At 38.8% G+C, this 26,618-nt stretch overlaps 1 protein-coding gene and 1 pseudogene across 1 annotated transcript in view; both read right to left on the bottom strand.

Moving 5' to 3' along the window:
- Window positions 1-21,320, bottom strand: part of Kctd8 (potassium channel tetramerization domain containing 8) — a 282,008-nt gene extending 260,688 nt beyond the window's left edge. Inside the window, exon 1 of the mRNA XM_004646689.2 lies at window positions 20,082-21,320. Within this exon, the coding sequence (XP_004646746.1) occupies window positions 20,082-21,042 (961 nt within the window). The 5' untranslated portion in view covers window positions 21,043-21,320. The remainder of the gene's footprint in view (window positions 1-20,081) is intronic.
- On the bottom strand, window positions 6,236-8,414 carry LOC101576076 (annotated as a pseudogene).
- Window positions 21,321-26,618: the final 5,298 nt, after the last annotated feature.

The raw sequence follows: 26,618 nt of genomic DNA, 5'->3' as shown, positions 1-26,618 counted from the left end.
TATATATATAGACCTCTGTCCTTTCATTTAACAGTTTAGCAAGATCACAGTTTTATAAGAACCCGCTTGCATATGTGAGAAATATTCTTAAACTTTCATCCGGAAAGCACCTGAGAGAAGAATTTTCCCAGGCACCATACCCCAGGGACTTGATTTCGGTAAGGAACAGATATTCCAGTTTCCCTAGCATCCAAGGCGATACTACTATGAATTCCTCATCACTATCATGGCTTTATTGATTTCTTTACGCATCCTAAAAATAACTTGCTACTATAATCACATAAACCATGTTTACTGGCATCTTTAACTAGCTTTGATGTGTTCTTCATAAAATCTTAACTAAGAATCCACAAAGGGATCAATCCAATTATCCATCCTCTCTACTTCAGTATCCACTCCAGAGACTATCTCCCAGTTATGCAGTTTATTACCTCTACAAATTTGTAATTTTCTTTAATTATCTCTAAAGTCACTAACAAGCTACTAATTGGTAAGTCCAATTGGTATTTTCATCTAATCTATGGTTGATGCTTTGCACCATTTACACTATTAAAGATATACTTCTGTGTGTGTGCGTGCACACACACACACACACACACACACACACACAAATACATTTCACAATGCCTCCTCTCCTCCGATACTTTAATGTGTGACCGGTTTTTCTTAGTATCATTTTGTCCAGGCTCTTCTTTATGTATTTCCTCAACACTCATCTTTTTCCCCGCTCTCTAAACTCACTGATAATTTATCTAACCTGCAGAAAGTGTACATTGGCACAGGATACAGTTCAGTGGCATAGTACCTGCCTGGCAAGCATGAGGTTTAAGTTAGATCCCAAGTACCAACGTGTATAACATGATATTCCTATCTGAAATCTACACAGATATCTCAACATTAACAAGTCTAAAACTGACCTTATTATCTTCTTCTTAGGAAAAGGCAGATCCTCATTCATCCTGTATATCCCTACGCACAGAAAGTAAGACCATTCCAAACTCTGCAGTGGCTCTAGAGACTTCTTTCCCACATTTGCCACATCTAGCCAGTCACAAATTCTGAGCTAAGACAAAGGAATTTGAATCAGACTCTCAAAACTCAGAAGTCAGAGTACCAAGTTTTATTAATACCAAGACTGAAGGCATGGATGAAAGAAGAAAAGTCTGGAACATACCATATAACTCTCCAGTTCCTTCCATACTACATGAGATATGCATTCTCTGACTCAGAATGATCAGTGAGGAATTCATGAGATTTCATCACAAGTTTTATGAGGCTATTCACACAGATCTAAGCATGTAAGTTTTTAAACTTCTACATTTTTATACCCAGAAACATGAATAGTTTACATTGTATATGCCAAGGAGCCATGACTTACGCAATCCTCTAGAGCTATGTACTGTAAGTCATTCTTCAGCCAGACTCATCTAGAAAAGGATTTCGTAATATAAAGCCGCTCTATACTGCAAATACGATTCAGCTTTTACTTGGCTAGCAGGCTGACAAGGAGATTAGGCCAGGTGATCTGTCCCTTTTTTTTTCCTTCTTTCTTCTCTGGAAAAGTTAGTGAATGAAGCATAGGCCAGCTGCCTGCTCCTTTACTTCTTCCCTCCCAGGCTCTTTTGATTATGTTTCCTATGTAACATGAAAAGTGAGCCCGTACTCCCTACTGCTGCTAGCGCACCCTGGCTCGCCTTTTGCCCAAACCTTCTCAGGAGCCACCAATCTATCTAGTGGCTCATTTAATCTCCCTAGTTCCACATGTTACTCTACTGCCACAGCTGTTTTCTGCAAATTCACATTTGTTCACATCACTTTCTGGTTTAAATCATTTGCCGAATATTTTAAGTACCTTTACACTTTTCCTCTGCCTGCATTTGTCAATTTTCCCTTCTTTCAGATCCTTTCTTTTTCCTGACATCCAGCCAGATCATCCATTCCTTGAATGCTCTGTTAAATGTTTGCACTACCTAGTAAAGCTCTCAAGCCCTCGTCCATGGACACCTGCAGTTATATCAATTTGAAATACCAGCTTTTCTCTAGAGCCTTTCCTGGGTCTTCTACTTAGTTCAAGCATTTGCTTCATCATCTTTGTCATCATTGTTCTTTCAAGTAGTAAGTAAAATAATCAACTTTAGTGAAATTTCAATTTGTATAAAGTAGTGTCCCTTGTGCTTTATCGTCATCACATTATTGAATTCTCAAAACAATTCTTCTCCATGTATTAGAATGATAGTATAAACTATTATTCTAGTAATTTTTTTAAAAAAGAGGATGGTTTTAAAATAAGTGACTTTCCCTATGTCACATATTTATTAACTAATTAGGATTAGGGTGTGAATGTAGCCTTCGTTTATTCCACCACCCTCCTCCTCACACCCAGTCATAATGTCTCTATCACTCACCACACAGCTTTCCTAATTAAACTGATAAATATTTTCCAAGTGACAGTTTGGTGCCAGACAGTGTGAAGATTTACTGAGCACAGAGAGTAAATATAATTCCTAAAAGATCACCATTACTGGAGACAACAGTTTTAATTTCATTAAAAAAATAAACCTTCCTAGTATATATCATCCTTCACTATCTTGATTTAAAAAAAAATAGTACTAAGTGTCAGACACAGTGTAAGACTTCACAGAAAAGACCAGATCTACTGTGAAATAATATTCCCTAATTGGCCAAACAATCTGCTTCAGGTTAATAGTGAATGTCTCTGGGGAGTTTAACATCACATAGTAATTGTCCCCATTCCTAGACTTTTATGGGATCTTTATAATGTAGAGTCATTATGCTGTATGTAATTTTCCTTTATCTACTTTATATGTTACACTTAAGTAATTTGAATTTATATTCCAATATGAGGTACCATTTCCTCACTGGCAAGTGGCGGGGGTAGAAGCTTAAGCCTGCATGTGGCCGACATTATGAAGCACGGAGCAGTCCCTTAGTCACCTGCCTCCATCTGTGTTACCTGAAACCAATGTGTGCTGTTTGTTTCCTACTGATTCCATTTACACAATACTGGTCAACTGAGATGCTAAACAAACCTGACTTGCATTGTCTTTCTTATATTCAGATGGATGACTGGGATATAACCTCAAGGAATTGAAGTGATTTTCATGAGATCCATATTTAGAGAGTGGCAGAAACAAAAGATAAACCAAAAGATTCTTTTTTCTAACTCTTCATTGACTCCTTCTGTACTTTGGCATAACCAACTATAATCGTCTAACACTTTGGCAGACATTCATTTATTCTTGAGTCTCTAGCCTATTTTGAAACTACATACTACCATAATATAAAAATTTCTTTAGGGGCCAGGGAGGTAGCTCAGTGGAATAAGCACTTGTCTGGCAAGCGAAAGGACCTGAGTTCAATCCCTGGTTCCGCCAAAAAAAAAAAAAAAAAAATTCTTTAGTATCCTTTGTTATCTAAACTGAGATCCTAATTCCTGAATGTTTTTCTCTTTGATAATCCACAGATAAAAACACTAAAAGTGACTGGATTTATAAAACTATCACTCTCAACCAGGCATCGTGGCACATGCCTGCAATCCCAGTACTCGGGAGGCTGTGGCAGGGAATTGCCAAGAGTTTGAGGTCAGCCTGAGCTACACAGTAAATTCAAAACCAACCTAAACTAGACAGAGAGACCCTGTTTAAAAAAAAAAAAAAAGACATCAAGTATGAAAAGGCCCTTTAAAGACTTCTCCAAATACAGCTTCTCTAACAACAATGGAACACCCCTCTCTGACAAAACAAACCAAAACAGGGAGATATAAATAAAGGACCATTTTGTAGTGAAAAAAAAAAAAATATATATATATATATATATATATATATATACACACAAAATAGTTAGGATAGATATATAGCAACTTTCTCTTAGTTCAATGTGAAGAAAGGTTTGTACTACTATTGTTTAGACAAGATATCATGTCTGCATCTTGTCCTGTGAATGACCACTGTGAAGGCAACAATATGCAATGTATTAATTATTGTAACTGTCCTACCAACCTTTTTGAAACTGTTTCAGTACTATTTTATTTTCTCATCTAAACGAATAAAAAAATTTTAAAAAAGACGAGAAAAGGAAACTACCAATCTCATTTCTTTTTCTTTCTTTCTTCTTTTTATTTTTATTTTTTTGTATTTTAGGGATGGGTCAACAGGATATTCAGGGACTCATTACTAGATCGGATTCATAATGATTCTCCTGTTTACAGCCTCCCAAGTTCTAGGATTACAGGTGCGCGCCACTATGGCCAGTCTCAACTGGCATCTCAGCATGCCCCTGGGGCGGGGCTGACATGGCAGGCCCAGGATCGAACCTTGGGTCCCTTGTCTGCCTAAGAAGGCACTTTAATCCACTGAGCTATTTGGCTAGCCCTACCAATCTCATTTCTATTACATGTAGATCACTACATAAAATGCTCTAAGAAGGTTTATATTACATTATCTTTGCAGATATTTTTTTCTTTTTTTTTTTCTAGCAATGGGGATGGAACTCAGGACGTTGCAGGCATTTATGCCACTAAGCTATATCCCCAGCACTTGTCTTTGCAGACTGTGATGTACACAAATAGAAACACATTTTTAGGTATTTTAACAAAAATTGTCACCTTCCAGGCATTATTGCTAAATTTAAGTGAGGCACACAATGTTTGGGATATTATGGATGGATGGGTGAGCTGATTCAGAGCAGAGGCTGGATGGCTGGAGGCTACATTTCCTGCTTCCTTTGAAAGGAGCTTCTAAATATGATCTTTTTGCTATAAAAAATAGCACTATAATATAAGAAAGAAAATATTATCTATGTTTTCCTGCCTTTCCTCTGTGAAACATATTTTAAGTAGTTCTTCAGAGAAACTTCATTATATAATTTGAACCAGTAAATTTGGAAAACATGATAAAATTACAGATTCAAAATTTTGTAGTCTCTTATTTAATATTTGTATCAAGTAATTGTATTCATTGATAAAATTACTAGATAAGTCTCTTATGAGAAATTAAGAAGAATCAGAAGGCACCACTCATCTTCTGATTAACCTAATTATCATTTAAAATGGGAGAGTGAGACTATATATGTAAAATGAAATATACAGATTCCTCTGCAAATACGAGAGAGAGAGAGAGAGAGAGAGAGAGAGAGAGAGAGAGAGAGACTGAGACTGAAGAGTGAGAGAAACACAGAAATAGAAATTGACACTAATCAAGATTGAATTAATGTTCACTTACAGAAAATATAGGAACAAAATAAGGATTCTTAACAGTATCACAAGAAAGCAACCAGCCATGTTCAGATCAGATCAACAAGACCCTATTCCTGCAAACAAGTTGTAGCACTACATTTAATTAAGGGAGAGTGTGCGTGAGTGTTTAAATGTCTCACCAAAGCCTCATGCACTTTTATCAAAGGGAGCCAAATCTAGAGTTGATGATTGATTCCTGGTTCATTGCTAAGATTAAGGGTGCTCAGATTAAGGGTGGGTGAGTGCTGGATCAATCTGCCAACTGACTGTACTGGTACCACCCTAACCCCAGCAGTCTGGACAAGATAAAAGGGGCTGCAAGAGGTTGTTTGCCTCTTTTTCTGCTTTGCTGTCCTCAGCAGCCATGAGCTGTTACCCCTCTCTCTGCCATGTTTCACCCTCCCATGGAACCACCCAGTTTCAGACTTGAACCTCCACAAACTGTGATCTAAATAAGCCTTTCCTGCATTAACTTTTTGTGTTGGGTATTTTGTCTCAGCAATGGTGAAAGTAACTTAAAAGAGCAAAGGCAAAAAAAGGACTGTCCTATTCAGAGTGAGAAAAGAGACATAAAAATACAATCTCTAAACCTGAATTTCAAAAGAAACAGCTATAAAGAATACTTCTGCAAGGCATGATGGGGTACACCTATAATCACAGCCTTTGGGAGGCTGAGTCGGGAGGACTGCTATGATTGTGAGGCCAGCCTGGAGCACACCGTGAGTTGAAGACCAGCCTGAAGGCCTAAACTACCATGTCTCAAAAAAATAATTAATTAACTTATGAGACAATCTTGCAAATATCATTATAAATTCTGTATCAGATGTTATTAAGAAATTATGACATTTTCCTAGGGTTAAAAATTGCATAATTATATAAGAAAATATCCATTTTAATTTTAACTTAATTTTATTTTATTTTTTCTTTGTAAAGGAAAAAGTTCATTTTAAGATGGTTACTCTAGATTGAAGGAATTTGTCTTCAGTGAGAGAACTGTCTGCTGTCTGATGATTTCCTGCTAATGTGTTTAAAGATTTTAGACTTTTCAACTTTCTTGCTTTTCTGATAGCTGAATCTGCAGCCGCCTCCTCTCTTTCTGTGCCTGCCTTCACTGCTGTTCACACTGAGATCCACAAAAGGAGGCGTCTTGAAACCAAGTGACAGAGAAACCTGGGGCAAATTTAGATTATTAACATCAAAGATCTGCTTCAGAGAGTGGGAGTCATATGCTCGTATGCTTCCTGGGCTGATTTATAAAGAAAGTAGTTCTTTTCAATCAATTTTTCAAGCTGAGACTGAATGTCAGAAATTTTAGACCAGGAAAAGTCAAATCCACTTAGTGGAACCTCGGACTGCTTTAAGGAAACCCAATTCTTCTGGGTGCAGAATGAGCGAGGCGTGCCCTCCTCTGTTCAGGCTTCTGGCGGTTCTACCCACACAATGAATATGTTCCTTGGGTCATCTGGAGGGGTGTTCTGAATGATCCAGTCGACTTCAGGAATATCAAGCCCTCTCACTGCCACATCCGTACATAGCAGTATCCCTGACTCTGCATTGCACAACTGGAAGGATGTTGTTGGACGCTTACTTTGCTTCTGCTTCCCATGAACAGCCAAAACAGGCAAGTCAATGTAGCTCAGCAACTCATAATGGTATTTCACAGACATGCACAATGAAAAGAAGACCATGAGTTTCTTCTTTCAGTTCTTCTTAAGGAATGTAAAGAGAAGAAGGAATCTCTTTTCAGAGGGACAAACCACATAACCCTGCTCAAGACCATCCACAGTGGCATTAGTTTTGTCATCATCCACACCAACATACAAGGCTCCTTTTTTAAAGAAATCCTTGCCAGTTCTTCAACTTTTCTAATTAGATGGCAGAAAAGAGCATGGTCTGTCTGTGTATTGGCAGTAGTTTAATAATTTGCTTTAATTCTTCAAATCCAACATCCAAGATACGATCTGCCTCATCAATAACCAGACATTGTAGATTTTTACACATAAACCCTGGGGTATTTTGCATGTGGTCCAGGAGGTGGCCTGGGCTGGCCACGATGCTGCTGACCCCATTAGCAAGGTTCTGTGCCTCCGCAGACCTGTTACTCCAGCCCATGATCAAGCTGTATGTGTGAGTGTGGTGAGTGATCAGGTCCTTAAGAACACCAAATGTCTGCATGGCCAGTTCTCTAGTAGGGAACAGAATAAGGGCCCCTGTTCCATTCCTGAGTAGGAACTTTACCTTAACAATGAGTTCAATTGCAGGGATGAGCGATGCAAGGGTTTTGCCCCTGCCTGGTTTTGCAACTCTAAGAGATCCCTGCTTTCCAGAAGTGGTCTAATTCTTTTATGCTGCATTCCAGGCATGTTTGCGAAACCCATTCCTTTTATTGCTCACAGAGTGTTTTCACTGACAAGATCAGTTGGAGAAGCAAAAGAGGTATCCTCAAAAGCTGTCAGTCCCAGGGGCAGGCTGGGCACCTTGCTGTCACCTTCTTCACCATCTAACTTCCCCACACCATCTTTTGTTTGTCCAGCAGTGTTGGTGCTTTTTTCACTTCTTGCTTTTTTTTATATCAGGCCCAGCATCACTCACTATTTTTCTTTTCTTTTTCTTTTTCTTTTTCTTTTTCTTTTTCTTTTTCTTTTTCTTTTTCTTTTCTGATTCTGAGTTGGGAGACTGCATTGCAGCTTCTCCCTTGGCAATATGGCGGGTTTCTGGGAGGGACTTTTGAACTTTGACATTTTCCACTGTTCCTTCATGCTCATCTCTGTTTTGAGTTTCTGTCAAGCTCCCATTCACGGAATATTTCAGAGGTTTTCTGAACTTTTCTGACATTCCCTATTTCATCAGGCTCATTTCTGTTGTGAGCTTCTGACAAGCTGGCAATCACAAAAAGTTCTGCAGACTTTGTAACTTTCCCAAGCTGCCCTGTTTCTTCAGCCACATCTCCATTCTCAGCTTCGGACAAGCCCCCATTTGTAGAATGTTTTAGGGATGTTTTAACTTTTTTAACTCTTGTTGGTTCTTCAGGCACAACGCCATCTTAAATTTCTGACAGGCTCACATTTGAAGCTCCCAGCAGCCTTAGGTTCTGCTGCCGAAGCCTGAGGTTCTGCTTCCCGATATTCTTACACAGGAGTTTAATCTGCAAGTGTGACATGCTGGCAGAGAAATCGAGGTGCCAGGTGCGGCTCTCTCCATGCAGCTCTCCTCCATTTTAATTTTTAAAGAATGTTGGGGTGACTTAATACTCTGTTTGACTTAAAATTCTTCAGGAAAAATGATAAAGTAGTACCTTGATCATTATTCAGTCTAGAAGTATATAAGACTTTTAAATCAACCTGTCTTACATTTATGATGTTTAAAATTTACACAGTATCATTAAAAAAATAGCACAATGCTGGCAACAACAAAAATCTAAGCAAACTGCAACCTAAGCAAGGACCATGAGTGGTGCTCTTTCATCCAAAGGCCACTGCCCTGCTGACAAAGCTGGCATCTTCCTCTTAAGCCATTCAATTAAGAAAAGAGAGTGAAAAATGTTTCACAGAGGTCATAAAGTAATCTTCAGCCCTAAAATGTTACTGAGATTCTGCTAATTCATGCATGAACTTAACCAGGATTGCACAATAATGCTGAAAGAATTATTTTGCCAAAGAAAATGCAAGACTGGCCATGAATAGCCTGTGCTACTTAACCATTAAAGCAATTAACTATCCACAAAGATAGGAAGGGTGTTTAAAAATTGGTGCAGCTACAAGGAGAGTATACTAAAAAATGTGCCTCAAAAGTGGACTCAGGGGAAAGTTAACAGGAACAAAATCCCAGAAAGCAAATAAAGGGACCAGAAGGGGCAATAGGCAAGGAACATTTTAGCTGATGAACACTGGAGCCCCCAGTTTTGTTCTATTACCAGTAAAATTATTTTTTTGCTGGGTCTGTGTAATAGGATCTGCCATAGATCTCTGCCTCTGTATGTTCCCACTCTCCATTCTCTAAACAAAAGCTTTGACTGAAGTCATCTAGCATTGTTTGTTGAATGCACTGGGAGCAAATAACTGTATTAACATAATTCATTAAATGACCTTTCCACAAGTAATCACAGCCTACATAAAATGTCACACTGTACATGGACTAAAGATGGAGGTAGCGGGTCTCCCCTCCAGGAGAAGTTTAGAAAAGATTCATTTGCACAAAGGACAACAGGTTCATGTTATATGTGCGCATGTATTGATGATGTTGTTGCTGTAGCTGAAATTTTGGAAATCTGAGATGGCATCTGGCAGGTCTTGATTTTGAGCTCCCAAAACCTTGTAAAGCAGCACTTCCCAGGCAGGCTTTCCATGTGATATGCTGGAGTTCATTCCTGGAAAGTCAGCCCTCCCAACCAATCTTTTTTTTTTTTTTTGTCAAGAACTGGGGATTGAGTTTAGGCCCTTGAACTTGCCAGGCAAGAACTTATTCTACGGAGCTATCTCCCCAGACTTTCAACCAATCTATTAATTACACTTAATAAATTCTTTTCAGCTTAAACTAGCTCATGACCTCAAAATATATAGGAAATTTGAAACTACTGCCTCTCCAGGCATTATTAGACTTTTTTGAAAGTGCTCTGGTTGATTACCTGGGCTGCCATAACAAAACATTCTAAATAAGTGCTTTAAACATGAAAAACTTATCCACTCACGATTCTGAATGCTGTAATCTGAGAGTAAGAATCAGCAAGGTTGTTTTCTCCTGAAGGGAAATCTGACCCAAACTTCTGTCCTAGCATCTGAAGATTTGTTGTCAAGTTTTGGCATCTTATGGTAAGTGTATAATTTCCACCTCTTCCCTCATGTATATGTGTGTGTGTGTGTGTGTGTGTGTGTGTGTGTGTGCACGTGTGTGTCTCCACTTCTACCTCTACATTTTCCCTTTATGAAAGGTAATCAGTCACTCTGTATTACAGACTACTCTGATGATCTTATTGGACTTCATTACTTCTATAAGGACATCACATCCAAATAAGATACGTCTTCTAAGGTCCAGACCAGTGAAGAGTATGTTAGTGCTTTGCTGTATCTCTTTAACATATAATTTATCTAAAAACATTGCCAATCGTTCCCACATGAATTATGCTTCATAGAAATTTAAAAGTAATCTAACCTGAATTTCTCTAAGTTTAGAAGTTTTTATATTCCTGAATTTTTGAAGGTCATTGAATGAGGTAATATATGAAAAGATTTCATCTTTAATAAATATTTTGTTAATATACTCAATAGTTCTCTATTAAAAATAACAGTTTGACACACTCAAACAAGGACAAATATTCAGTGCAAATGACATGACAATGATCATATATGATATTCTGTGAAGGAAAGATCAAAAAGAAAATCAATTTCTACTCTTCTACATGAAAACTAATGTAGAAAAATAAAATAGCACAAAATAAAACTAATTTACATACTGTTGAAATGCTGTAGCCAAAGCATTTGTTTGTGAAATCTCTCTTTTATAAATTCTACGTTGGGATAACCTCAAAAGAACTCATTCCCAAAACCACCATATAGATGACACCAATATTTCATAGCTAAATTTGCTTTCTCCCACCTCTCATGAAAAAATTGCAGCCCTAGCAACTTTTCTTATCAAAAGTGAAAGTCACTTTAGAATTATACACATGAATCTTATCGTCCACCTGCAAAGAAACTTGCTAGATGCAGCCTTCACCATCCAAAGAAAAAAGGTCGGAATCATGGCGAATTACCTCTGAATGGCTGCCAGCATCTCCCTGCTTTCTTCAAATACATGCATTTCAGCAACTTGAAAACTTACATTCAAAAATGTGTCAGAACAGTTTCAATAGGAGCTGATTGAGTTGACAGCCAACAGTTTTCCTAAAATTGCAAAGATATGTATTTAAATTCACAACATAGCTTGAAATATTGGCCAAATGCCCACATTCTGGGCAATGAGTAAGCCCACATGGCTTCATAGAAAGTAGTTCTTTTGCATAAAACTGCTGCTATCAGAGCTAAAAGCTTTTACAAGAAATATAAATAAAAAATATGAGTAAGAGGTGTTGTGTCCAAGTATACCCCATACTGTGAGATAATTTCCATTGAATTATAATATTCTTATTGCATCAGAATTGGCCTGTATCAGTAGTAGACTGGGAAGAATGTTTCCCCCAAGCAATATGGTACCTATTAGACTAAAGTTGTTTTAAAATATTTGCAATGTTTACTATTCATGTTAGACTTACCAAGACTGTAACTGTATGAAGTAAAATCTTAATGACAGTACCTTTTTTATTTACTTATGTATTTATTTGGTACAGGGTCTCACTACACAGCTCAGACTCATAGTGATCCTCCTGCTTGAGCCTCCTCAGCTTGGCATGCAGTACTGGGTATCATGGGTCCTTGCACTTGCCAGGCAGGTGTTTAGACCACTGAGCTATCTCCCCAGTAACTTTTAAGGGTTGCATAGTTAATGTTTTCAGTGTCCTCATACAGAAAAAGAAATCTGTTACTGAGGATTATTAATGTAGAGAAAAAAGATTTGCTATGCATTTTGAGTCCCTTAATTAGTAAGTGACAATAGGTAATGCTTATTGAGCACTTCAACTGTGACAAATACTGTTGTTATAAGGACAACTTCACCTAATCCTAAAAATTCTATAAGAGGATATTACTGTTCCCCTTTCCCTTCATGAGGAAGAGCAAAATATTTTCCCACAGTCTCAAAGTTAGAGACAGAAACATTTGAGGAAATTGACTAAAAATCATTAAATCATTCAATAGTGCTTAAGGATTTGCTTCTTAGGCTCCAGAGATTCTGACACAGTTCCTTCAACAGACCATAGTGCTGTCCCTACTCTACACTGGGTCAGCTGGTGGTAACTGCCAGTTGAACTGAACAAAGAGACTCCTGTAGTGATGTCTAGGTTGCAGGGCAGCACTATACATTAATCCACTCGTGCTCCTAGCTGAATGTGCTGTTAGAAGGGTGTCTTGGTGTTGGATGATGTGGGCCACTGGGGTGGGCATTGGAAAACATATAGATCTCTTGTTGGTAGTCTGCCCATGTTCTCTGCCTCTCAGCTGCTATGAAGTTAGCAACTGGTTCCAACACACACTTTCCCACGGATCTTCCTGCCTTAGCACGTGTTGATCGTGGACTGAAAAGTCTTAAATCATCAGTCAAATAAACCTCTCTTCTTGTGGGTGCCTAGTATTTTTTATCAGCAATAAGACAAGGAGCAATACACACCTGTGCCAAAAATTTTAAAATATGCTTAACCTACAAAGTGATGAAAAAGAATAACTTATTGTAAATCTCATGGTATAACTGGTGAATAAAATGAAAATATCACAAGGGAATAGTTAAATCACTCACTATGCTGGTGACATGGAACCAACACTATATTTATTTTCTTCTTTGTTATATTTGACTTTTTTCTGTGGAAATAAGGTTTAGTGACAGTGGTTATAATATATTAGCTATAACACCCTTAGCTAATAGCAGAACAAACATGGCATTAGTTTAGTGAATTAGCATCAAAATAACATGCATCCTTCTAGACAGCACAAAAATGTGTATTGTTGGTGCCAGCAGAGTTGATTAATTTTTGTTAATTACAACAATGGAAGGTCACCAAGTACAAGTAAAACTGACATTGTATTATTAATCATTAAGCAGTGATATCTGTGAACTCTTTTAATATGTCTTTTAAAAATGATTCAATATTTCAATATAGAATTAACTGGATTATTAATTTAGCAAATACCTATTAGTGTAGGCAGATACTATCTGAACTTAATTTCTGCCTTAAGGAGGCCTGACCACATCTGGAGACAATAGTCCTTCTTTGTCCCAAGTTCTTTTAAGAGCTAAGTATGCACCATTTTAGTGATGGACAGAGCTGGGACACTGTGCACTTGCCCAACATTTTTATCCACTACATAAATCAAATGAGCTGATTTATGATCCCAGCATTCTATTCCACCAATAATTTAAGTATACAGAAGTATGTGTCTATGAGTATATGTTTATGAATCTAATAACTTTACTTACACAATTCTTTAACTCCTACCTCTTGCTGAAATTAAAAAATGACCCTTCCATAGCGCAGGTCACAGTTACATGAAGCCTGTTATGACCAACCTAAATGTCAGGTCACTGTGCTGTCTGGATGCGTATGAGCTGCATGAGCTGTAGCTTAGTGGGTGCTCAGTAATTGCACTTTGAAGTGGAACTGAGCTTCTCATTCAGTAACTGTCTTAATGGAATCTCTAGTGTCTCTAGATTAGAGTGTTTATCAAATTGCTAAATTGGTGTTAGCCTCACTCAAGGCTGAGAACACAAAATTGAATCTTGATATCAATTTGCAAGGAGGAGTGAGAGCTAGTGTTGAAGAATGACACAGAAGCAGATAATTGCCTATGTGGGAAAATCAATGAGGGATCTATAACTGAGGTACAATAAAAAAGTACAGAACCTGCATGGAAGAGGATGCAACAACCAAGTTCATTCAGAATTATAGGACTATGATACTGTACATATAGTAAGAAACTAATAAGTCAGAAAATAAATTTATAAATGATAAAAATCATATAATGGCTTGTTTTATTTTCCAAAATCCAAATTCAGGTGCATTTGTATATTAATTGGAAACTTGTTCAAAGACTAAAGTAATAGCTCAGTGACTAAGAACTGCCTTAGCTTGCAAAAGCCCCTGAGTTAGATCCCCAACACCTGCTAAACAAAATAAAACAAAACAAAACTTATATGATTAACAGACACTAGTTACGAGAAATGTATGGAAGTACAGGATATCTCATTTGGATCCGCAGCAGGAGCTTCCTCATTAAACTTACACTTATAAAGCAGGTAAACGGCCTGTGAGATATAAATTAAGCCATTCTACTAAATGGATAAATCCTCCCAAAGCTGCTGGTTGACAGACTGTCCCCACCAGATGAGGAAAAGCCCCCACAGCAGCTTGCAGGCATCTAGCTGCTAAGTGACAAAAATATCCTAAAGTCCATCCAAAAGAGGCCTTGCAATTTTATAGGTAACTAAATTCCATGTTCAGGTTACCTGAAATGCTACTTTCTAAGTTTTCCCAGTTATTCATAGAGACCTCCATTGTATTTTACAGCCACAAAACTATTGAAAGCCAATCTCAGTACTCAGTAGGAGTTTGATGCTTCCTAAACCTCATTAGACTAAACATACTATTTAATGCTGCTAGTCAATATTGAGAACTATAAGACAACCATATGTTACTAACAAAATTGATTTAATCTAAAATATCCTCTTTAGTTTGCCACCTTCTAAGAAAACAACACAGAAAATGTGTTCTGTTTACAAAAGTAAAAGATGAATTTGCGACCTTAGCACTATTTAAGTCAGTTTATTAAATTTACTGGTTTATCCAACTTTTAGGTATTATTTGTTCCCCCCAAAAACATATTGAATAGAATCAAATTATTTACATGCTTTAAGAATATTCATGAACATGTTAGCCTTAGTTAATAAAGAAAAAAATCCTTTTAGTAAGTAAAAGACATAAAACACATGTAGTGTATTTTTATGAAAACTTGACATTAGACTTACTACAAATACTAGCTTTATTAACAATGGATACATTTTTTAACTTGTAAATCCTTAAGTAATCAAGAATGCTAAACTACATTTGTTAAATTTACTTTGTGAAACAGGAATTATTTTAAGTGTTTTAAGATAAAAGCTTTGGAGAAAGACAGATACTCAAATTACAGTTCAACCCCTAGTAACTCCACGACTGAGTACATTACCTGCCCTCTTAAACTAATGTCAAATGTTATCAGCTATAAATAACGTATATAAAACAGCGATTGCAATGAAGCACGTATTTTCATTTTATTGCATTTTGAGAAACACTGATTTTTCCCTAAGTCTTCAGGAGAAATGACTTATATTACAGCTTGTGGTAAAGAGATAATAATTGTAGTTTCACTATCTACAATTTAACAAAGTTTTTAAGTCATGGAAAAAATATTAAATGCATTAAATGTATAAGGCAAATCAAAAACAAGTATAGAAACTATATAATATGACCATAACTTTTCAAAATTTTTTTCATCTACATGTATATTGAAGACTGAAAACATGAGTCTAGATTTTATTACGAATTACTGGTGATTTACGTAAAATTTTGCATTTAATAAAAGTCCTAAAATTGCACATGTTACTTTTATTTTCAAAAGAGCTACATGTATTTACGTGTGTGTGTGTGTGTGTGTGTGTTTGTCTGTTGTGTGTGTGTGTGTGTGTGTGTTCAGAACACTTAAAGTTTACTCTGTTAGGAACTTTCAAATAGGTATACATTATTGCTAGCATTAAATAAAAATAGTAACTCTGAGTAAATAGCTAATATTGTACAGAACAAGTAGATAGTTATTTTCACATTTTAATTAGTGTCCACTAAGAATTTAAGTCATCAAATTAATAATTAGATACTAATTCCATATATATGGACAGAGACATATATGAATTGTAAGTATCAGAATCTTAAGCTATAAACAAGAAAAAGAGCTATTAAATAAGGTTTATAGCCATTCCGTATTTGCGCAAGTGTTTCCCCACACAAGGCATCACAGGAGAGCAAGGGAAGGCAAGTCTATGATACTACCATGCAGACATAAAAATTCAAGGTCCACCATACAGTGTTTGCCATTTTTTATTGTCTCCATTATTACAAGTAAGTACCCATACACACTTGTAAATCAATCAATATGTGGAGTTCAAAACCTCAAATACTACAAAGAAAAGTAAAACACGGTACTATTTTTTCCTATAAACTCACTGATTATGAAGAAAAAAGGAATATATAATTCTAGTTTACTATGACTGATCTACATATTACAGTCCAACCATATAACTATCTGCTCTACACTACACTGTACCAATTTAAAATGCTTTTCCCTCTTATTATTATTAGAAATAGCCATAACTGTTCACCAGACAAATTAAAAGAAAAACAGTAAACTACTCTTTTCTTTGAGGAAGAGACAATCTATCTTCAGAATTAGAAAAGTTACATAAAATTTAATTGTACAATTATAAAGCAGAGATCCTGGAAGACATGGTGAGTAATGAGTTAAGAATAAGAGCAGACAAAAGTGTCCATGTAGCCAAAAGAAGCTGATATTTAATGTTTAATAACTTGTACATAACCTTGAGCATAAGAACCCAATGACTCAGATGCAAGCACTTAAGAACCTATGAATCCAGCTTGGTATTTATATTTAAAAAAAATACTGCCAAAGTCTCAAGTCCTAGTGGGGAAGGATAAAATGTTTCTTGGCCCAAATCAGAATGGGCTCTGATGGAGTAGATCTCAGTAGAATGGATTAAGCTTCAGTGACTTAATCTAAAAAGTTGATGTTTCACAAAAGAACTTATTCTAGAAGTTATTTCAAACTTCTTAACAACTTTAGTGTGCTACTGTTTAGTTGAAAAGTAATTATCTAATAAACTATACAGTCAAATTAACTATATTCCTATAAAACAACAGAAACATAATGTTAACAAGAATAATAAAAGCCTGTAGACTCTTACTCGCAATGATAATAGGTAATACTGACCTAGCCTCTCTTATGCTCCAAGCACTTTACATGAATTAGTAAGCTCCATTAAATTGGTACTATAAAAACCCCCACTATACAGGTGAGGAAACTAAAATGCAGAATAAGTAAATAATTGATGAAAATCACACATTTGATCATGATCAGTTTCTGGGATTCCATTTGTCCTGAAGCATTTGCCTATCTTTTCTATTGTAGAAATTGAAGAGCAGGGAATACTAAAACTGAAATTCAAATGTACAATTCTATTCAAAACTACAATTCTGGTATTTTACAGAAAATCAATCACAAACCACTACATTGACATGTAACTTGAATTTTAAAAGATGTTAAAATGACAGGTACTTTTTTTTTTTAGACAAGGGCTCACAAAGTAGTCCAGACTGTCCATGAACTCACTAAGTACATAGCCTAGGCCATCTCAAACTCTTGGTGATCCTCTGCCTCAGCCTTCCAGGTGCTGGGAATACAGGTGTGCACCACCATGCCTTGCTAGATACATGTATTATACAATAAATTGTTATATAGCAAATAATTACTTGTTGAAAGACCTGTGGCATAAAAGGAATAAAAGATACTAAGGCTCTTCTCTAAATTTGCAATATAAAATCAAAATCAGGGTTATCTGTAATTTTTCTTTTTTGGATATCACTAATAATCTTTTCAAACAGAGAACTGTCAGGCAAAATGCATATATTTTGCCAATACCTAAATTGAACAAGCAGGAAGTAATATAAATTTACTTTTGCATTCATCAGATAATAAAAGGAATCCCATTTGGAATAATTTGTGAAACTATAGTTCAACTGGTATGATACACAATATGCCCATATGTATGCTGGTATTCAAGAAAAATTTTATATCCAAAATAAGAAGTGACACTTACACTTAGCTTATAAAAGACTGGATTACCACTTCAAGAAAACAATATTTAATCCAGAACCGTATGCTTTGCCCCGAAGTTTAGACAGCAAAGGAAGAATGTTATAGGTTCTTTCTTTAGATTTCTGGAACTATTAAAAACACATCTCAGAGTTCACTAGAAAACAGAGAACTCCACAGGTGGTTACTCTATATTATCTCTTCATCAAAGTAACGAACTTCTTAAAGTGCATATTTCTAAGGAAAACAGATTGTCATGAAAGATTTCCAAACTTTAAGAGACTTAGTTGTAAAGCATCCATCTTCCCTTACAGTGTAAAACATTTCTCTTTCCTATCAGAAACCACTAACTACAAGAAAAGTAGAAGTTCATTTCACATAACCTTTTGGAATGCTTGCAAATATGTCTTTAATGAAGTAAAAGTTTAAATTCTAAAAAATTATTGGCAAAGATCCCTTCATAAGCAATACAAGGTAAGAAGAGTACATTAAATAATTTCAATTATTTATTATATGTTAAGAAAAGGCCAATTTATGTGACCAATATTGCATTCCCCTATGTGGCTTTTCTGACAGCTGATTTTACTGATGTTCTTTGATATGTTTAAGACACTTAGATTTTTATCTAGCTCCTCAGTGGACACATTCGCTTCACTGTTGGATCAGTAAATCCAATACCTACCTCAAGGTTACCAAAATACACAGACACAGAGCCACATCGCAGTGGAGCTTGCACCTGTACAAGGAGAGATAGCTTCCTCTTTTCCAGTCAAAATAAAGTGTAAACTATCGTTCAGGGGCCTGGGAGACGGCTCAATACAATAAGTGCTTGCCTTGCACACGCAAGGGTCTGAGTTCAATCCCCGGTTCCGGAAAAAATAAATAAATAAATAAATAAATAAAGACTGGAATATATTTTTAAAAACAATCGTTCAGTCCCCCAATAGTGAGCAATTACTAAAATAAAGAAACACAGTTAAAACTGGTCTGTTTCCACTACAGGCTTTCAGGGCTATCCTCCCTAACACTGTAGGCAAGTTTTAGTTTCTTGTGTCTTGCCAAAAAAAAAAAAAAAAAAAAAGAAAGAAAGAAAAGAAAAAGAAAAAGAAAAAGGACTGTCTGGGATACAAAGTGGGTTGAAGGCTAGCCTGAACCTCAGAGCAGGAGGGCCTGAGTAGAATCCCAATTCCAACAAAAAAAAAAAAAAAAAGTGTTTGCCAAGTAACAGTCCTGCTGTTATTCCAGCTGGCTTTTCATTTGCCCAAATAGCCTTTTAATGGTTGTCCCCTTTACATTGTGTTTGTCACTGAAAACTGGGCGCGCCTCACCCCCCACCCACCCACAGTCCTGTACTCTTATAGATGATTTTGGGTGGTGCTCCGGAACTCCATGGAGAACCTTCCCTGCGGCACACTATAAAAAAAACATCATGTCAAATGCTTTCCAAAGTATCCTCTCCCTCATTCTCTCATTTCATAAAATCACTGCAGTTATTCACCTTGGAAAAGTAGAGTTAACTTTCATTGAGCTAGAGGTGCGCAGAAAAGAAATACCATAATCACTAGAGCTCTGGAACACACACACACACACACACACACACACACACACACACCACGCTCCCCTTCTAATCCCGAGCTTTAAATCCAAACTCTCCAGTTTCTCCCATCCCCCTCCAACACGTTGGGCAGTTGCACTGGAGAAAACAAAGCTAAATGCCCGGGAAAAGTCTGAGTTTCTATTCGTTAGCGAAGGCCCATTTTCAGCAGCCACTTTCATGCCCTGCCTTCCCCTAGGGGTTCTAGAGGCTGTTGCCACTTTTTCCATTTCATCCCTTTCAAAAACACCCGCAATTGGCGCTGCTGCACGGGGCGCAACCTACAGGAGAGGTGATAGGAGGTGCGTGGCAATACCTAGATGTCACTAGGGCCCCTACAGCCACTAACAGCCATAGAAACTGACCCCCAGGGGTCCTCTGGCTGCGGACCGGAGGAGGAGGGCTTGGGCTTCTGCATGCGGTTCTTAGAATCAATTCCTCGCTGCCCTTTACCCTCGAGGGGAAACAGCAGGCCCAAGAAAGTGAGATCAATAAAGTTAAGGAAGAGGACCGTATGGAGACCGGGTACTGCTGAGTTTAAGAAAGCGGGAGTAGAAATTGAGGTCGGAAGTGGAAAACTTGAGACTGGCGTCTAAGGCATGAGAGAGACTGCAGGAAACTTGCTACCAGGAGCGCTTAGCTCCCTCCGGGACTTTCCCGCCGCGGACACCCGTGTCAGAGCTGCAGCCGGGCTCTGAGCCGCCGCTAGGAGGTGCCCCGGTTGCGAACTTACGGAAGAAGATGTATTCCGTGTAGCTGCTCCAGATCTTGTCATCGCGGTACTGGTTAACGAAGGCGGCAGTACCGGAGGAGTTACACGCCACCATGTGGAAGCCGGACTCCGACAGGCGATCGAACGCCTGCTCCAAGTAGGTAAACTTGAGGTAGAAGCGGGAAGTGTACTTCTCGGGCTGCCGGTCAGGGTCGCGACTCTCGTTGAGCGTGTCCCCGAAGACCTCCTTGGCCAACGAGATGCGCCCACACACCATGATGCGCGCCACGCGCCGGAACTTGGCGTCCGCCTGGTTGTCCCGCACGGTGGTGTAGGAGCCGCGGTAGCCCAGGGTGAGGAAGCCCGAGCGCCTGTCCGGCGCGCCGGGGCCGCTGCCGCCACCTTGCACTCCGGGGCCCGAGGGCGCGGCAGCCGCCGCCCCGCGCAGCAGCAGCGCGTCGCTGCTGCCCTGAGAAACGTTGTCCTCCAGGTCGCTCTGGCAGCCCTCGTCGTTGAGCGAGTTCTGCTTGGTGACCTTGGGCGACAGCAGCTTGACTAGGTCGGTGAGCTGGAAGTACTCGGCTTCGCGCAGCAGCCGCTCCTTCTCCGGGAAGTGCTCGGGCAGCGCCAGCTGCTTGTCCCGAAGGTAATCCAGCACGTACCTGAAGAGGAAGCCGTCCCGGTCGATGAAGAAGCGCGCGCGGCTGTCCCTGGGCAGCTCGCCCCGGCGCCGGGCGCCGCCCCGAGGACTAGCGGGAGCGAACATGTGGGCCAGCGTGCTGTCCGGGACGCTGAGCAGCGTCGAGTGCTTGGTCACATAGACCTGGCCGCCCACGTTCAGCTCCACCACCTCGGGGAAGGGCGAGGGCGCCCCGGGGCCCGGGCCGGCGGCTGCCGGAGCGCCGGGCGAGCTGGACGACGAGACCATCTCGCTGATGGGCAGGATGGCACTGCCGCCGCTGCCCGTGTCCTTCAGAGCCATGCTGCCCCGCGCTGCCGACCGGGTGCCCGGCGGAGCGGCACGGTGTGGCGCCCGGCGCCCAGCGCACGCTCGGAGCCCCTGCGCTCTGGCGGGCGGCCGGCTCACGGCCCGGGGCGGCGGCAGCGACGCCCGAGCTCCATTCGCGGACGGCGCGCCGGAGAGGAGTTCCGCGAGCCGCGGCCGCGGCGCTGGAGGTGCGAGGAGGAGCGACGGCGGGAAGTGTGAGAGACTTGAGGGCGAGCGAGCGGCTCGGGCTGCGGCTCGGCTCCCGGCGGGGAGGGCGGAGGAGGGGCGCGGAGCGGCTGCAGCCCCGAGCGCGGACGGAGGCGCGGCTACACCTCGCACCCGGGAGGCGGCACTGACGTCAGGCCCGGGACTGGGACCCGAGCCACAGCTGTCATTTAAAGCGATAGGAGCCGGGCGCGGGCTGCGGGGCGCCGACGCTAGGGGGCGGAGCCGACGGCAGAACCCGCGGGAGGCGCGGGAGGCGCGGGAGGCGCGGGGGCGCAGACCGCCGACCGAGGAGCAGGAACCGCGAAATCGCGGTCGCGAAGGGCAAAGGGCAGCGCGTCTCGCTCACCCCTGCCATTCCCGCCTTCTGCCCTGCTCTCTCTCTCTCTCTCTCTCTCTCTCTCTCTCTCTCTCTCCCTCCCCGCTCCCTTTTTCTCTTTCTCTCTCTTCCTTCCCTCCCTCTCCCCCATCTCTCCGGCTCTCCTTCCCTCTCCCTCCCCCATCTTTCCAACTTGTTCCTCTAGTTCAAGAGTGAGAATAGGTTTTGATTAAAAACGGAAGATCGGGTTTCTACAAATGTTGGCCCTGGAACAGTGATTGCCAAGAGACTGAGGGGAAAGGAGGTTTGACGCTTTCAGCGGCTTTATGATACTTTTTCTTTTTAATGAAGGGCAAATTGTGCTACCTCTACATCAAGTTTCACGATTGCTATTTAACTACATGTTCAGCATGCTCTTAAGGATTTAAGACGATATATCTGGTTTCATTCCACAAAACAATAAGATATGTAAATTGACGTTCCTTCTGTTCAATACAATATCTGATTCGCAATGAATACTTAACAAATTATTATGGAAGAAGGGACAGGGCCAAGGGGGAAATTTACTCACCTTGTTCTTCATTTCTAATCCTAAGGTCTTCATTTCCCTTCAACTTCACAGAGCAAAAGAATGGCTCATATTTTAGTAGCTTTCAAGTCAGATCACAAATGAAAATTACATGAATGTAAGACCACCGGAATTTCTGTTTGTACATAGCACAAGTACATACTGCAAAATCAGCAAGATCTGTGACAAAAGGGATAGAAATGCAAGAAAAACTGCTTTCGCTGTGAGAGTATCTAACTCACCCACCTGGGCATAGATAGGTGGGTATCTATCTATGCCCACCTGGGGCACAACGATGCGTCCAGAAAACTAAATAATCCTTGATTTAAATCAAACCCAGAACCAAATGGAACATATTTGCTTCAAAATATCATAACAATGTCAGAGATGAATTTTGTCCTTAGCAATTAAATGACATACTGATTTTAATTTTTAAAAAAATCATAACTATCAAATATGATTCCTCCTCTTCAAATTCACCCCAACAGTAATGGATTTGAGATGCAGTTGTGACTTTAAATCTTGATAAATAATTAATATGGCATTCTTGGGGCATTGCAATCCACATGTAACTCAGTGATTCTTAGAAGTCGGGTCTGCAGAAGGTGTCTGATAAGTTTTGATGTTTGATTGCCTGGAGCTGACAGCCCAGTGGACCAATGGAAGGACACAATATATTTGCAAAGGACTAAGGCTTCAAAAGGGGTTTTTGATTTGCACATTCAGGCAATCAAACTTTACACAGGTCTACTGCCTCATCCCAAACCTATAAACTTGCTGATCAAATCGAGAAGTAGAATTGATTTTAGACTTCTTCATTTCAAAGCTGAAATGAAACATTGAAATAATAGGAAAATATATTGTTTTATATCTCCTTTGAAAAATAAAACATTTGGGATTTAAACATAACATCTCCTGGCAAAGGTATTATTAGGAAATTTATAACCTTCACAGATGAATAAATAATAATGCCTCAAACCACTATTAATCAGGCCCATTTATTAAGAGGTAAATGTCCCTACTGATGAGTGTGGTGCAGACCACAGAATTGCAATGATGTGGATATAAAATAAAAATGAACTTAATATGTGAATATTAGGAAGTCTGCAATATTATGAGGCTAAAGCACATTCTTGTTTAATTAAATAAACTCCTAAGTAGTCTAAACTTTATACTCTAAGTGACTCATCTTAGATATTCACAATGAAATCCATTGTTTGATAAATTGCTTTTGAAAACCATTTTTTCAATAAGGATTCAACATTTCTCCTTAATCTTCCTTTCACGTAATAATTTTGTTCTCACACCATCTCCTGTGTATACCTTCAAAATACATTCCAAACTGAACAAAATGTATTTATGTGTCCATCATTCTCCTAAGAATCTCTTTTCTCTTCTACCAACTCCCTCATCTCTTCTGCCTCTTTCCATCCCACTTCCAGATTGCATGTCATTGCCTCTGGAAATCTTTTCATTGTTTTCACCACTGAGCTAAGCTCCTTCTGAAGGAATTTTCACACATGAGACCCTGTGCACATAGACATCATTTCACATACTAACTTGTCTTCCACCAGATTTTAAGTATGGCATGCATACATAAGGGGTAGCCGTAAGAGGCATAGAGGAGGCAGCCACTTTCTGTTTGTCCAACGCTCACTGCCTAAAGATGTGCCCACACTGTGAAGAGATGACAATGTACCACCTGTGTGCTGACCACTGAAATTAGAGACAAGGAAAATTTGGTCCTTTACAATTAAAATCAAGACAAGTGAGAACACAATCTCATCAAAATAATCTCAGACCTATAAAAAGTGGGTAAAGCAAAAAGATAGACAAGATTGGAACAATCTATTTGGTGCATGGAGCAATCAACACCAACTGCTGCAATCAGAATCATTTTGCTATAAACCATAGACACCATTAATGTTCCCTGGACCAATGTAAACTTAACTATGGGCTCCTGAATATCTGCTATTCTGAATATCTTCTGTTGCTGTGCAAAGGTAAATATCCAGTTTCTCCAAGAATAAAAATCACTCAAGTCATTCACAACACATCTAAAAATGCGCAACCCAAAGTGTGTATCTCCAAAACCACAGCAGATAAACAATAAAACATATAGAGCCCAGATTCTTGTACATGAAGGATCAGTAACTTAAAAATAACAGATTGAATTTCACTTTACTAGGCAAAAACAGTTTTTTAATGCCAGGAACCAAACCTTCCTGGTTAGGGAAGAAAGAACACAAAAGGTAGCAAAGGGATTTAGAGTCAGGTAAGACCAAGGTAAAAATCGAACTTTGTCTATTACAGGCTTTAGGATTTCAGCAAATTCTATGCATTTTTCAACCTCAGCAGACAGTGAAGTCCACAAGCAGATAACTAAATGATGCTTCTGGTAACAGGACCATGCAGATTTGGTAGAGTTCACCATATTAATCACATCCACTTCAAACCATTGCTCAAAGGCAGCAGAACCACATCATAACTATAGATCCAAGATCCAGGACCTGTAAATTGATTATCATAGCTCGACCTACATTCCATCCAAATTGTCTCACCCTTCAGGCCTGGTGTATCCCAGACCTACCATTATTGACCTCTCTGTATCTCCATGTTCTTCCCATGTTGAATCCTCTATTGCCTCTTTCATTTCATTGTACTTTCATCATAGACACTGACGTTTCTTAAGATAACAGTTTCCGTCTTTATTTTTATTTCGATTTATATTTTGATACTGGGAATTGAACTCACATCTTTGCCCTTGCCAGGCAGGCCACTGTGCTGCTGAGCTACATCCCTGGCCCAACACTGACATATTTAAGCTGAATGAATTTAAAATGCTCTTATTTTGTTTTAAAAAAACTTTACTCAGTCTTCTTCTTTGTTTTTCTTTTTTTTATGCAGTAACAGGATTGAACTCAGGGCCTTCACACTGAGCCATGTTTTTGTCCTTTTCTATTGTTTATTAGAAAAGCTTGGTTCAATCTTTTGATTGTGGTTGACTTACTCCTTTCAGATTGCTTGTGTCCAAGGCTAATTGTGCTTGTAATTTTCAGGTTAAGATCTAGCATCTTTTCATCTTGTTCAGACACTTGAACGTTTTATCAAACAAAATTTCTCTTGCAATTGGAAGCCAAAATAAATTTAAAAACAAATTGTTTCTAGTTTCAGAAACAGAAAATTTAGGAGCAATGCAGTTTAACAAAAGTATATAAGCCATATAACTTGTTTTAAATTTCTAGTAGCCAAATTTTATAATGTAAACATGAAATAGGTGAAATTATTTTAAATTGTATAGTATAGGCTAAAATATAAAAATACAATTTTAATATGTAATCAATACAAAATATATGACTAAGAAATACATTTTCCATATTAGGTCTTGAAAATATAGTATGTAATTTACACATAACACATCTCAATTCAGTATATTCATGCTTCATGTGCTTAATAACCACATGAAACTTTTGTATACCACAGTTTTATGACATCTGTGGCCTAAAAGCAACTATGGGGAGTGGTGGCACACCCCTGTAATCCCAGCATTTGTAAGCCTGAGGAGGAGAATAATCATGAGTTCAAACCCAACCTGGGCTACATATGCAAATTCAAGGCCAGCCTACACTACATAGAGAGTCTATATTTAAAAAACCAAACAAACAAACAAACAAAAAAAACTATGACTATCTGTTTTGAGGTTTGGGTAAAAATTTTATCACAGGAGTCTGAGTGAACCATGGAATTCAGTGTTTCAGTAGTTATTTAATACATGGGATGGAGACCATGAGGATTTCCTTAAGGGATAAATAAAATGGAGGAAAAGTTGTTAAAGAAAAGAAAAAAACATAGAATAAGTGAAGGATTTATGTTTCCCTTATCAAACTTTATATTGGTGATATTTGAACAAGTTTTGTAACATGTATCAGTCTTGGAAAAAGCATGGTAAACTGCAGATTATTTTATGAAATATAGAGTCCTACAAGGTATGAAGTAGAGGTCTTTTTAGGCCAAACAGACAGAGCAGTGCTCACTTTTATTGAGAGGAGTCTAAAGCGATAGGAACAACATCTACAAATTCAGCATTTGCTGTTGAATCTAAAATAGGTGAAAAGAAAGCAGAATATAAAAACTAGTTTATCCTCAAATCAAACATCAATTTTGAGAGTCTTGCTAATTCCATGAAATTTAAAATTATTGCAAATGAAACATTTAAAAAATTCAGAGTATTTGTGCATAATCTACATGTTGTATATCATAGTCCAGCAGTTAAAATATTAAGCAAGCAATATTAAAGGTGACACCCCGTAAAACTCTATGAAATTAGATACCTCTAAACTGCATGTAAGTTTATACAACTAATATTTAAATACAACTAAATAGTGTTTGGTGTTGCATACAAATGTGATTAACACATGTTCTTGGAATAAAATCATTTGTGAACCACTTTCATCTTAA

This window comes from Octodon degus, unplaced genomic scaffold, assembly GCF_000260255.1.
Source record: "Octodon degus isolate 3935 unplaced genomic scaffold, OctDeg1.0 scaffold00277, whole genome shotgun sequence".
NCBI classification, from domain to species: domain Eukaryota; kingdom Metazoa; phylum Chordata; class Mammalia; order Rodentia; family Octodontidae; genus Octodon; species Octodon degus.
Note: the sequence above shows the minus strand (reverse complement) of the source record. Positions and strands in the feature narration are given on the sequence as shown.